At 37.5% G+C, this 14,674-nt stretch overlaps 1 protein-coding gene across 1 annotated transcript in view; it reads left to right on the forward strand.

Annotated features, from left to right (window-relative positions):
- Positions 1–280: 280 nt before the first annotated feature.
- Positions 281–14,674, forward strand: part of LOC126101358 (uncharacterized) — a 37,376-nt gene continuing 22,982 nt past the window's right edge. The window contains exons 1-2 of the mRNA XM_049912026.1: positions 281–813; positions 5,680–5,948. Of these exons, the coding sequence (XP_049767983.1) occupies positions 402–813; positions 5,680–5,948 (681 nt within the window). The 5' untranslated portion in view covers positions 281–401. The remainder of the gene's footprint in view (positions 814–5,679; positions 5,949–14,674) is intronic.

Raw genomic sequence — 14,674 nt, forward strand, 5'->3', positions numbered from 1 at the left:
GTGAATGGAAGAGAAAAAAAAACAATGGGACGTACCATATCTGTCATGCACCTCATGGTGGTTTACAGAATACAGAATATAGATGCAGATGTAGAAATGTGTCGCGGGATACGGTACTACAAATTAGATAGCTAGCTGCAGCAAAGTCAAATAATGATTCATTATCGGACGTGAAGATTAGGTAAATGTGCAAAGGTAGCAATGTAGTCATCCGGAGTTCTAGATACAATTTTTTATTACTTCTTAACGTAAAAATATTGTATCTTTGCAAACTTAACTCTCCAAGCCAAAGATCTCTATCATGGTGTGTAGTTGTAACTTTGCCTTGCGATGTACGAATCATTTCATTTGTATACAAACTTGTTTTATATGTGAATGATGTTGGATATTAAGCGTAAAAAATGTCAAAACGGAAGTCTGCGGTGACTCTAAGTAATGTTGTTGGTGTCGTAAAAGAGGTTCACTACCCGGGGAAAGCGATAGTAACGTTTCGGTTTGATGGGCAAGAAGAACGCGCGCTTCTTTACGGCGAGAAATTGCTTGTAGATGGAAAAAGTGAATCTGATAGGCAAACACTGTACGAATTCGTTGCGCAAGGGTCTGTGCTGAAGTTCACATGTCATTCGTTCAGTAATAATGGTGAAGATCGTTGTAACTGGTTTATAACGTGTGCTTGGCGCCTGCATACTTACGACCTGGGTAGTCCTGCTGGTACGACCTCAGTGAATGTGATATTCGGATTGAACAGTACATTGGGTACTGTTGTTGAAGTGACTGCGAGACATTGTGTACTTTCGTTCATCAATTATAAAGGTGAGACAGCTCTCGTGGTTCTTGGTTGATATTGTATACATTATGAATGAAAACACTGGCGACATTGGTGTAATATTGAACGATATTTATCATTTGTTACATGAACCGGTTTTCCGCTGTTAGTCCAACGAAAGTACTGTGTTCTTTCATTCATATCGAAGGTGAACCATCGTATATGCATCTAATGTAATATATTGTAATGCTGTACCACAGTAGTGTTGGTTATGGACTGTTGGATTATATCGGTGTTTGTAAAGCTTAATTTGTCGTCCACTAAGCAGTATTAAAATGATATTGAAATATTGCTTTAGTGGTGTTGCACTTGATGTTTCAAAATGAATATCGATGTTTTAAGGCTTAGTAGCTTATATCCAACTTAATATAATAATAGTATGGCGGATCCGGGTACTTCCAGCGTATACAGTGTGGCGACAATGACATCATTGCAGTCACACGCCAACAAAAGCGGCCAAAAATAAAAAGACACAATAACATCTCACTCCAAAAATAAAGTGAAACTAACGGGACAGACATTAAAAGGTTAGGATTTACGACGGGGCAAGCTAAATATACAACAATAAAAACACACCGCACCGTCCCAAAACAAATAATATAAAAAAATTAAATTACTGCATTCTGTAGAAATATCGAAACACGTGAGGTAATACTGACCCTACGACTTATCTTAGAAGCTAGATTAAGGAAAGGCAAACGTACGTTTCTAGCATTTGTAGACTAGAGAAAGACAATGTTGACTGGAATACTCTCTTTCAAATTCTGAAGGTGGCAGGTGTGAAATACAGGGAGCGAAAGGCAATTTACAATTTGTACAGAAACCAGATGGCAGTTAAGAGTCTAGGGACATGAAAGGGAAGCAGTGGTTGGGAAACGAGTGAGACAGGGTTGTAGCCTCTCCCTGATGTTATTCAATCTGTATATTGAGCAAGCAGTAAAGGAAACAAAAGAAAAATTCGGACTAGGTATTAAAATCCATGGAGAAGAAATAAAAACTTTGAGGTTCGCTGATTATACTGTAACAGTCAGAGACAGCGAAGGACGTGTAAGACCAGTTGAACGGAACAGGTACTGTCTTGAAAGGAGGATATAAGATGAACATCAACAAAAGCAAAACGAGGATAATGGAATGTAGTTGAATTAAGTCAGGTGATGCTGAGGGAATTAGATTAGGAAATGAGACACTTAAAGTAGTAAAAGCGTTTTGCTATTTGGGGAGCAAAATAACTGATGATGGTCGAAGTAGAGAAGATATAAAATGTAGACTGGCAATGGGAAGGAAAGCGTTTCTGAAGAAGAGAAATTTGTTAACATCGAGTGTAGATTTAAGTGTCAGGAAGTCGTTTCTGAAAGTATTTGTATGGAGTGTAGCCATTTATGGAAGTGAAACATGGACGATAAATAGTTTGGACAAGAAGAGAATAGAAGCTTTCAAAATGTGGTGCTACAGAAGAATGCTGAAATTTAGATGGGTAGATCACATAACTAATGAGGAGGTATTGAACAGGATTGGGGAGAAGAGAAGTTTGTGGCACAATTTGACAAGAAGAAGGGATCGGTTGGTAGGACATGTTCTGGGGCATCAAGGGGTCACCAATTTAGTACTGGAGGGCAGGGTGGAGGGAGACCAAGAGATGAATATACTAAGCAGATTCAGAAGGATGTAGGTTGCAGTAGGTACTGGGAGATGAAGAAGCTTGCACAGGATAGAGTAGCATGGAGAGCAGCATCAAATTAGTCACAGGACTGAAGACCACAACAGCACCACACCAACAAAACCAAAGAGATCGGACATTTCCTTTGATCTCATCCGCAGCTATCACCTACAGATTCAAAAATTGGAATTGGATATTTCCTTTGGCTGTAGCTCAGCTAAAGCCATCAATACCAAAAAACAACAACAATAAAAAACGCAACTGTCCCATCATGAATGTATAACAGCTCAAATATCACAATTACTGTAGAATAAAAATTCCTACAACACCCACAACTTGCAACTCACAAACCAACCCCAATTCACTCAATATTACCCCTGAAAAAAGACCACCAACAAAGAAAAGCCACAAGATAGACCAAACCAATCATTCCTTACTTTGTTAGTGATTTATTGTAATGTCAGTAATTATTGTCTATGGATTTCTTATGATCTCTGGAATTGTTAGTTTAGTGTGTTGGTAATGCTTGGAAATTTAATTTTTGCTTTGCATATCTGATGGATATGAAGAGAAAATTGACTAATAGGTTGTTGCATGCCCAGAGGGTGACGGTGTGATCACAACAATAAGTTCCTTCAGTGTTTTTATGTTTCTTTTATTGTAAGAAGTATGGTATGTGTGTGTAATTTATGCGCATGATTGATTGCATTTTAATTGTGTACTGAAATTGGTATTAAATTTTTTTTTGAATTTGTTGGTTGTTTAATTAGTTGCAGTTAATAATGATTCAATTAAGATTGGTGGATCATTGTGTTTGTTCTGTCTATTTTGGCCGGGTTAAGTTTTCGATAATAGTTACATTAGTGAGGTTTGGTTTCATAGAATTTTTTCTGGCTGGTTTGCTTAAGTGAGATCTTCGATAATACTGCAATGAGTTGTAGCTTTATCATATTGTGGTGTTTGTTCTAGTTAAGTGATGTTGTCAGCTCAAGTTCTTGGATGACTTGTGGTATTGTGGACTCCTTATGCACTATGTCGATCAACCAAAGTTTTCAGTAGGCCTAACAGCATTTGGAGTGAGTTGAGGTTTTGTGGTATCGTGGACTTCATTTTAACTATATAGATCAAGTGAAGTTTCTGGATCAATCTGTGTGTACAACACCACTAGTCAACTTTGACTAATGACGTTGTCTGCACCACAAGACACAATGCACACTTTTTTAAAATGATGAGCAATACTTGTAAACATTTCCATGCTGCACAAATATAACCATAAAGTATGCAAATTCTTAATAATAAATAATGAAAGTAATGGAACAACCACAGGAAAGTTGGGGTTTGGGCAGGAGGACGCTGCCATCTAATATAACACCTGCAGAATCATTTTACTACCAAAATAACAAAATGCAACAATAGAAACATGATAAACCAATAATTAAATAGAAAAACACTATAAGAGGAAAAAACCAATAAATCATATAGAAAACATCAGTTCAACTATATAGCTGACGTTCAAAGACCAATACTAATAAAGAAATTCTGAAAGAAATCACGCTACACACATAGTGCAAAGCCACAAAAATAACAAAACATGATATCAAGAAAATGAGTTGAGTTATATAGTTTAATTTGAAACCCCGATACCAATAAACGAAACCTAAAAGAAATTTCACAAAACAAATATCGATAACCATGAAAATTAACAGGGTGTGGAATCAGCAACATGAGTTGAACTATGGGGTATAACTTAAAACAGGAATCCCTGTGAATAGAACGCCATATTGTCCCACTGACAGTGTCACATATACTGGTCTCTGGTCCAAGGTACAGCAACTTTAGTCGATCTCATATCTTCTTTACAGTGCCTGGCAGTTGAACCAAAGAACAAGAGGAATGTAATCGTACTCTAGATATCACCCCCATCGTAACATGAAGGGACTTACTTGTGCAATTTTTTGTCACTCACATAAGTAACGAAAACTAAATCTCTACCAATAAACAAAACACCACAGTAATCATTCCAGTCCTGAAATTGAAATATTTCCCGTAAGTGTCAGCATCAAATTAACTCGCTAACAAGCTGGCACAAACTCTTCCAGTGTTATCACAAACAGCCCTCAAGGAGTCCAATATTACTAAAAACACTCACAAATAATTTACAGGCATAAACATCCCACTCTAAAGCGAACCTCTGCATACTCCAACATACTCTCTGCAAACACAATACATTTCAGGTATGTTGTCCACCATGACGTCACTCAACACAGTACAGTTATGGCACAGGTCAGAGAAGACGAGCAATATTGAGCACTTAAGTTGACCCAAATTTCTGGTATCACTTTCTTGTAGATTTATTTACATGTTGGTTTAGTAGAGTTTTGTTTATGTATTTAGATTGTTTGATGTTAGTGACACAAATTTTGTGGATTTTGTGTAATGTTGGCATACTGGAATTTTGCAAAACTTTTTGTGTGGATATACATTTTGTATTAGGAATGGTAGTGTGGCTTCAGCTGCCAGAGACTGTGGTCATGTGTGTGAAAGTTGCGACTTTTTTTTTTTTTTTTACAAAGGCCTTGTTGGCCAAAAGCTCATTTTGTGAAAGTCTTTTTGTTGTGCCTATCTGCGACCCAGCATCTCTGCTGTATGGACTAGCAACTATCATTTTCATAATATTGTTATATTAGGAATATTGTTTATTTTATATGCCCCCTTCCCAAAAGTTCCTAATTTCCATGGCTGTCCCATTAGTGCCATGTTGTTATTCAAATTATTGTGATTATGTTTTGTATAATGGGATTATTTTTGTTTGTTCTCATCTGGGATGTTTGTCTTGATGGCTGCCATATTGCCTAAGGGTGAAATGATGTTATGTATCAGAGCTGACAGCCATATCTGCATGTTTTGTTATTTCCAAAAATCTCTATTTTTCTACTTTGGTATGATAGTTTCAAGTTTTTAATATGTTTCAAATTGTTAAAAACAAAACAGCCCTGTTACCTTATGTTTTTTGCTTTGCTAAAGTTGTCAAGTAGTTATTGATGTCATCTATTTATCATTTCTTGAGATTCATATCTCTGCCATGTTAAAAGAAGGTCATCTGTCTGTTGCTACAGCATCATGTTACTTATTAATCCAAGTCAACAAATGTAATACACACTCAAAAAGTAAGAGAGACTTCTCTTTTTTTTTTCAGGTGAAGAGGAAAATGTCCTTGCATTGGCAAGCAGAATTTTTGTGGGAGGTCATCGAGTGAGCTCCAAGCAAAGCCTGCCGTCTGTTCTGCATGTGGATGATGCAGTCACATTTGATGCAACTCCCTGTGAACCAGAAGAAATTCCAAGCAATTGCAAGTGGTTTGCAACAGTGATGTGGCGTGGGCGTAGGCCTTTGCAGGACTATGACAGTGCTTTGGAAATACCTCAGCACTTGAATCTAAGTAATCTACTTGGCTTTATAAAGCAGGTACCAGTATATCTATTGTGATGGTAATGTAGCTGGAAATCTCTCTCTCTCTCTCTCTCTTTTTTTTTTTTTTCTTCCCCCCTCAACCCCCGTTGCAGGCTTCCTCCTCTCCTACTCTGTTTTTCTCCTCTTTATGATCTCCATCCCTCCCTTGCCTCACCTCCCCACTCCTGTCCATATCTTTCAAATGAATAATGTTCCTGACAAGCAAAGATACTAAAAACTTTCTCCTGGCAATTAATAGTCTGTGTTTGTGGTCCCCAAATTCAGCTCTTAGCTTTAATTGCTGTAATTGAAAGCACTAATTATGATGAGGGGCCCTGTTCTTCAGCTTAAATCAGCCAAGATAATATGCGATGGTAAGTCCATTATTATCCACAAAGTAGTTATAAAATTTTATCCTAACCAAATAGGAAACTTTCAAGAACATCATTTTTCGACGTAGTCTCTTTGCGTTTCAATGCACTTGGTCCATTGTTGTGCAAGCTTCCTGATGCCCTCATAAAAGAAGGTTCTCTGTTGACCTGCAAGCCAGGAATGCACCGCTTCTTTTACTGCTTCATGCGAGCCCCCCTTAATACCTGTTTGAGTGGACCAAACAAGTGATAGGCAGAAGGGGGCAAGATTGGTACTATATGGAGGATGATCCAGTTCTTCAAACTTGAGTTTCTGAAGCGTTTCAGCAGTGTGGGCAGCAGTATGTGGACGGGCATTGTCGTGCAACAATACTACACCTTTCGACAGCAATCCTCGGTGTTTGCTTCGAATTGAAGGCTGTGTCATCAATGAAAAATGACAGTACTACCAAAATAAACAAAAATATAACTAGATTGCGGATAATAATTGACTTACCCTCATATTTACTTGTAGTGTAACAACACAGGCCTTTCTCTGGAAAAACACACACACAAAAAGATTCTTACGTTCCATCATTTATATATATATTTTGTTGTTGGCTTTATTGATTGTGATAATGTGTCATTGTTGATGTGTTATGGCTTATGTGATGAATCAGTGTGATTTGGTGTTTACTAATTAAAAGGTGGGTCATTCCTTGTCAATAACACCAATTTGAGAAAATGTTCCAGCTGATACTCTCAGATTTTAGCACACCAATGCTACCAAGTGTGGAACACTCATTCACAAAATTTTAAGTTCCCCTGCCAGTTAGTTCCAGAATTATGGCTTGTGAAAGAAGGTGGCATGACCTGGAAATTGCAACCCGCATCTGGCAATCTATCTTCAGACCCACCTTCAGTTCTTAATAACTTTGGAACTATTCCGCACAGTCCAGTGAAATTTTTACAACCCAGTAACATCCATTTAGAGAACACACTCTGTGAATCAAAACTCCAACAACATATTTCTGAGGGAAAATAAAAAATTCCAAAATATGATTTAAAAAATGTAATATGTTAAAAGGTACATATTGTAGGTTCCCTCTATGCTAAATATGATTCACTCAAAAAGGGTATACATTTTTTGTGTGGTAAGCTTAATGTGGCCTAAACACACACAGAACTCATCTTGCCCATATCAGTCATGAAAACCGAGTTACATGCCCACAAATATACAAAAATTTGAAAAATTACCTGAAAAACATGGATTTTCTAAGTGTGGTAGCACAAAAGAGACAAGTGATATCCAAGCCAAATTTCAAACAGTGCATAAGTAGACCATAATATAATATGTGACAAAATTTCAACTTGTTATTGCAAGGAATTTGTGTACCAGGCAGCTTGTTTTAAATAAAGCTGCAACAATTGTTGGAAACCATTAGGCAACAGAAAGTTAAACAATGGTAGTTTTCAGGGACAGAGTGAGTCATAATTAGGCAGGAACAACAAAGGAAACAAGCAACAATTACAGGTTACACATATTTTTAAGATTCCAGTTCAGACTGGTCAGTACTGTTGTGGAAAGTCAGTATGGAGGCAGAAGAGTGTACTAGTGGTGCTTTTGTTCAAACAAGTTGCAGTGTTGGTAGAGCACAAGTGCCTGAATGTCATAAAACAACATATGGAACAAAATGTGGCATTCGCTTTGTATTGTATGATCTGGATGAATCGGACCAAGATTTGTCACTGTGGAGATCCGGGATACACCCTGTGTGCACAAGAAGTACAGTTCCAGGAAACTTTAGTGTTTGTTATCATCATATGAAAGTGTTTCTGCGTAAGTATTCTTTCCTACAAAGAAGTTGTTTTGATCCATTTCGGATTCATAAGAAGACAGTGAAGTGTAGCCTCAGAGAAATTGAAATAAAATCAGGATTGTAAGTGAATCAGTGCATGGGACTTAACATGAAACCAGGACAAAAGTTATGTTCCAGGTGTGTTACACTGCTAAAAAATGAAGAATATTCTGATAATTTGCATGACAGTGACGAAGAGTATCAGCCACCTACAACCACAGCGGATGAGCAATTAAATACTTCAGTGACTGCTCTTGGTTTGTCTCCCATGAAGACACACAAAGTTGGGAAGAGAGACAGGCCCAGCTATCGTAGAAGAAAACTACAAGAAGCTCAAATGGAATTAAAACACAAAATAGCTGACACACTAATGGTGGAAGAGGAAGAACTATCTGCTCCAAAGTAACAGAAACCATGCCAGAAATGCTCTGATTTGGACAAAATTGTGCATGATTTGAAAGAAAAATGTGCCATATCCACACACCAGAAAAAAGTACCTATTCTTACCCTTGCACCTTCCAGCTGGTCTATTGCCTACACTGCAAGGGAATTCAATGTTTCTACATATATGGTACCGAGCGGAGTGGCGCAGTGGGTAGACACTGGACTCGCATACGGGAGGACGACAGTTCAATCCCGGGTCCGGCCATCCTGATTTAGGTTTTCCGTGATTTCCCTAAATCACTCCAGGCAAATGCTGGGATGGTTCCTCTAAAAGGGCACGGCCGACTTCCTTCCCCATCCTTCCCTAATCCGATGAGACCGATGACCACACTGTCTGGTCTCCTTCCCCAAACAACCAACCAACAACCATATATGGTAAAGCAACCTAGGAAAATAAAAGCAACCCAAGGAGTGCTTCCACAACTTCAGCAGGCTCAGGGTAAGCAATTGAGTTCAGAAATAAAGATGCTAGTGTCGGAGTTTCATGAAAATAATGACTACAGCCGAATAATGCCTGGAAAAAAGACTATGTAACGGTGAAAATGGGAAATGTGCATGTACAGATACAAGAAAGACTGTTGCTATGAAACATATCAGAACTATATGTAGAATTCAAGGAAAAGTATCCCAATACCAAAGTAGGTTTATCATCTTTTTTCAATCTTCGGCCAAAATGGGTTGTGCCTGTAAGTGCAAGGGGACACACAATGTTTGTGTATGTGAGACCCATCAAAATGCTAAGCTGATGTTTGCTGCTATAAAGGATTCTGGTCTGGATTACAAAGGTGCAATGAAGCTGCTAGTGTGTGATATCAGTCCCTACGAGTGCATGATACACAGGTGTGAAAAGTGTCCTGGTCAGGTAAATCTTGCAAAACACATGAATAACAAACTGTATGATGAACTCCTTATGGGTGACGATGATCTTGTTTCTTATAAACAATGGACACACATGGTTCGCACAAGTCTTGAAACAAAGCAAAGTACAGTGGAAGATTTTGTTGAAATGTGTTGTCAAAAAATGGACAAACTGACCACACACAGCTTCACAGCAACAGCACAATCGGCTTATCTCCAGTTTTGTAAGGATAATTTGAAACAAGATGAAATTATAGTAATACAAGACTTTTCTGAAAATTATGCATTTATAGTTCAAGATGCCATCCAAGAATATCATTGGGACAACAGTCAAGCAATTCCCCAGCCATTTGTGATTTACTATAGAGGTGAATCACGTGATATGTGTGTCATGAACCTGTGTGTTTTTAGTGACTGTTTAATTCATGATGCCATTGCAGTTCATGCCCACGTTTGCACTGTCATGGCATATGTGAAAAACAAGCTGCCTCACATACGTTTTGCGAAATACTTCAGTGATGGGGCAGTGAGTCAGTACAAAAACTGTAAAAATCTCAAAAATTTATGCATGCATTACCATGATTTTCAGATTCCCGCTGAATGGAATTTTTTCACAGCAAGTCATGGAAAAAATGTATGTGATGGTATAGGTGCAACCATTAAGCTCATAGCATCACGAGCTAGTCTGCAGCACCCTACAGAAGGTTACATTCTAACACCTCTTCAATTATTACCTGGGTACAGAAAAATATCTCTGGCATACAATCATTCTATGTTTCGAAAGATGAGGTGATACCAGTCGAAGAGTTGCTAAAAAGCAGACTAGAACATGTTAAAACAGTTGCAGGCACAAGGAGCCATCATCACTTCTCTCCAGTGGACTCTGACAATGTGCAGATGAGCAGACTGTCCGGTTATAACTATAGGTTCATGCACAACATGTGTCTTCACAGTGTGTCTGACTCAGGATTCAGAAGCAAAAGCAGCAACTTACAACCAGGTTGCTATGTTATTGCTGTTTATGATGACAAATGGTACTTAGGATGTGTTGCAGAGTGCTGTGAAGCAGAAGGTGGTGTATTTGTGAACTTCATGGCACCAGCAGGACCAGCAAGACATTTTATTGGCCACGTTTGGCAGACAGGTGTTGGATTCCTTTTGAACACATCTTATGACAGTTCCAGTTCCTACCACAGTGTCAAGAAGACAGTACAATTTGCCACTCAATGTACAGAGTACAGTAGCTAAAGTGTGGGAGAACTTCCATTCGAAGCACAATCGACTGGTTTTTAGCAGTTAATGTGCAGTAAACATTAATGATAGGTTGTGTTAATCTGTCTATATGTTGTTGCTTGTGATTAAACAGTTGTGCGAGAGGATAAGAAGAGGCAGAACAGTTTACGATATGTTTTTACAAAATTGTGTTGTGGCACAATGACCACATCACCAAATACATATGTCAACTTGCATTGTACACAAATGTCTTGCAATAACATGCTGAAGTTTTGAGATATTTATCATTATGGTCTACTTATGCAGTGTGTGAAATTTGGCTTGGATACCACTTGTCCCTTTTGTGCTACCACACTTCGAAAATCCATGTTTTTCAGGTAATTTTTCAAATTTTTATATTTTCGTGTGCATGTAACTCAGTTTTTGTGACTGATATGGGCATGATGAGTTCTGTGTGTGTTTAGGCCACATTAAGTTTACGACAAAAAAAAAATTATACTCTTTTTGAGTGAATTATATTTGGCATAGAGGGCACCTACAGTATGTACCTTTTAACGTATTACATTTTTTAAATCACATTTTGGAATTTTTTTATTTTCCCTCAGAAATATGTTGTTGGTGTTTTGATTCATAGAGTGTGTTCTCTAAATGGATGTTACTGGGTTGTAAAAATTTCACTGGACTGTGCAGAATAGTTCCAAAGTTATTAAGACCTGAAGGTGGGTCTGAAGATAGATTGCCAGATACGAGTTGCAATTTCCGGGTCACGCCAACTTCTTTCACAAGTCATAATTCTGGAACTAATTGGCAGGGGAAACTAATACTTTGTACACGACTGTTCCACGCATGGTAGAATTAGTGTACTGAATTTCAGTTAAATATGAGACTGAGCTGGAGCCCCTGGTTGAACTGACATGGAATGACTCAGGTGTCAGGTATATCAACCAAGAGATGGAATTAAATTTTTACTCTACAGCGGAGTGTGTGCCGATATGAAACTTCCTGGCAGATTAAAACTGTGTGGTGGACTGAGATTTGAAATCAGACCTTTGCCTTTTGCAGGCAAGTGCTTAACTGACTGAGCTACCCAAGCATGACTCATAACCTGTCGTCAGATTTATTTCCGCCAGTACTGCATCTCCTACCTTCCAAATGTCATGAAAGTTTTCCTGCTAATCTTGCAGGCTAGCACTCCTGGAAAAAGGATATTGCAGAGAGATGGCTTAGCCACAGCATGAAGTGTTTCTAGAATGAAATTTTCTCTCTGCAGTAGTGTGTGCACTGATGTGAACTTGCTTGTAGATTAAAACTGTACATACAACATGCCTTCACAGCTTTACTTCCACCAGTTGTGCAGGAGAATTTCTGTGAAGTTCGGAAGGTAGGAGCTGAGGTACCAGCTGAAGTAAAGCTGTGAGGAGGCATGTTGAGTTGTGCTTGGGTAGCTCAGCTGGTAGAGCACGTGGCCGTGAAAGGCAAAGGTCCTGAGTTCAAGCCTCAGTCTGGCACACAGTTTTAGTCTGTCAGTAAGTTTCAACCATGGGATAATTACTATCAATTATTTTTTTTAATTTGGTGTAATTTCCAAGTTTGTTAAGAGCATGTAGTAACATTGTTCCAAAATTGCAAGTGTACGTTTGCGATGAATTGATATTTCCACCGTGAAACTGTAAGTAAATAACTCTTTGAATTCAGTGACTTAAATTTATGTATTTTTTGCATATATTTTGTTCTTCTGTATTTCAGCCTGTGGGCATGTAATTAATGCAGTGCAAGTTCTGTGGATTTGTTGATTTAAATTCTACATATTATCTGTGTAACTGAGAATGAGTTTTTAAGTAAGTATTTGTACATATGTATGTGGACATCTGCAAGAAATTTGCAGAATGGGTTGGGAGGACAGAATTTTGACACATTGCTCTTCCTTTCCACAGCGCTATGCAGCTCTGTCTACGAGTGTTTTAGTCATAGTAGACAGGTTACTATCATTGTTGTAAGTTTCATGTTTTCAATGTATGTATTAAGCTTCCTGCACACCAGCTGTACATTGTGCGCTACAGTTAATCCTGGAACAGAGCATTCACTGTGGCACCATAACCGTAGTACCAGACATGTAACTTACTATAATAATACCTATCAGATGTATGTTATATGTTATATATATCAGATGTATGTTATATGTTACGTTTTTTAAACGTGGTAATAAATATTCCCTCCATCTGATCAGCATAGTACTTGGATCATGTTTTGCAGTCCTCTCTATACGTGCTGGAATTGAAAGGTGGTGTAGTTATAATAGGTTTATGTTAAAAGTTCCTATTTTAAGATTTTATTAGGTTGCAAACTAATCCCTATTTTAGTTACCTTAAATATGTTCAAAATTGTATTTGACTTAATCCCAAGGTATGGCACCATCGCAAATATCAGTTGTAGGTTGTTTACTGCTTCTGTCCTAATCATGATGCTGTATTGATTGACGCATGTTGGAATGTACCACTGTCAGAATTTTAACTGTAAAGTATGCCTTGCTACATAATGCCTCTCTTGTAACACCTGCTACTGGAGATGGAGAAGCATTTCCATGACAATTTCACAATTATTAAAAAAACCTGTGATGGAACATGCTGTGCACATCTCTATTTCCACTATTAATCCTGCTACATAATGGTTCCAGACTGAGGAGCAATAGTCAAGTATTGGTCATATGAGGGTTTTGTAAGTTAACTTCTTTGGGATTGGACAACACTTCACGAAGATTCTTCCAGTAAATCTCAGTTTGGCATGTACCTTTCTTATGATTGGTTTTACCTGCTTGATTCACTTTAAATTGCTTGGTATGCATACTCCCAGGTATCTAATGGCTATGACTGCCTCCAATGATGGTTCCGGAAATTGTATAATCATACAGTTAGCATCTTTTGCATATTTATGTGCATTATGTCTTATGCTCCAATTGTGTTTCTGTTTGAACATTTTCATCACCATTCCCAATTTAAACCAGTTTTTAATAGCTGTATTTTGTAGAAGTTTAAACCAGTTTTTAATAGCTGTATTTTATAGAAGACTTATCTCCTCATTGATCTCTTAATTCTTTAGTGAAGGGTCCAAGATGTGATGAAAGATTGCATGAAATTGTGCTTTTTTTTCTACCTTTCAGAATGACATTATTGGTTATCTGCATAAATAAAAATGTAAATGTTCGTTTGTTCAAAATCTTAAATCTTCGAAAGGTCTTCACCAATCTTTTGAAATTTTGACACAGCGTTGTATTCCAATATATGCATGTTTTTATGTGCCTACTGCACCATAATACCCATCTCCATACTAATATTATAAATTAGAAAGTGATTCTGTGTGTTATGCTTTCAAGACTAAACTGCTGAACCAATTTGGACGTAATTTGGTATGGAGATAGCTAGAAATGTGAGGAAGAACATAAGCTACTTTAAGAAAGTGTGTAGTACAAGATTTTATTGATTTGAAGAATACAGTGTGAAACATGGAACAATAATTACTCTTTGAAAAAAATTACTTAGTCTTTGATTTTTGAACTTTATCGTATATGTGAAAATGCTTTTATTATTTGATATATTCTACATCATATGATTCAATGTAATTAATACAATGCTTATACAATCCTCAGCATGTTTAATCCATTCTTCCATACTAATATTATTCACAAGATCGTCACATGCATCTCTTACAGTTTCTGAGACGTTTAAAAGCCCACAATGATGTCATTTCAATGCTGTACTACAAACAGAGAGACATCATGCTTTTATGTAGAATGTGAGAGGTTGCATTTGATTATGATAAGTGAACACAGCAGACACTAACAGGCAGAGATGTTAGGGCAGCCAATGTTATTACAAGTACAAATATTATAAAATTTGTGCTGCACTGAACTGCAAATTATTTATTTTCTTTCTTCACAAGTTTAATACTATATAATAATTTTAGAAAGTATTGCATTTTATTTTAGTACTGTCGCCATCAC

This window comes from Schistocerca cancellata, chromosome 9, assembly GCF_023864275.1.
Source record: "Schistocerca cancellata isolate TAMUIC-IGC-003103 chromosome 9, iqSchCanc2.1, whole genome shotgun sequence".
In the NCBI taxonomy this organism is placed as follows: Eukaryota; Metazoa; Arthropoda; class Insecta; order Orthoptera; family Acrididae; genus Schistocerca; species Schistocerca cancellata.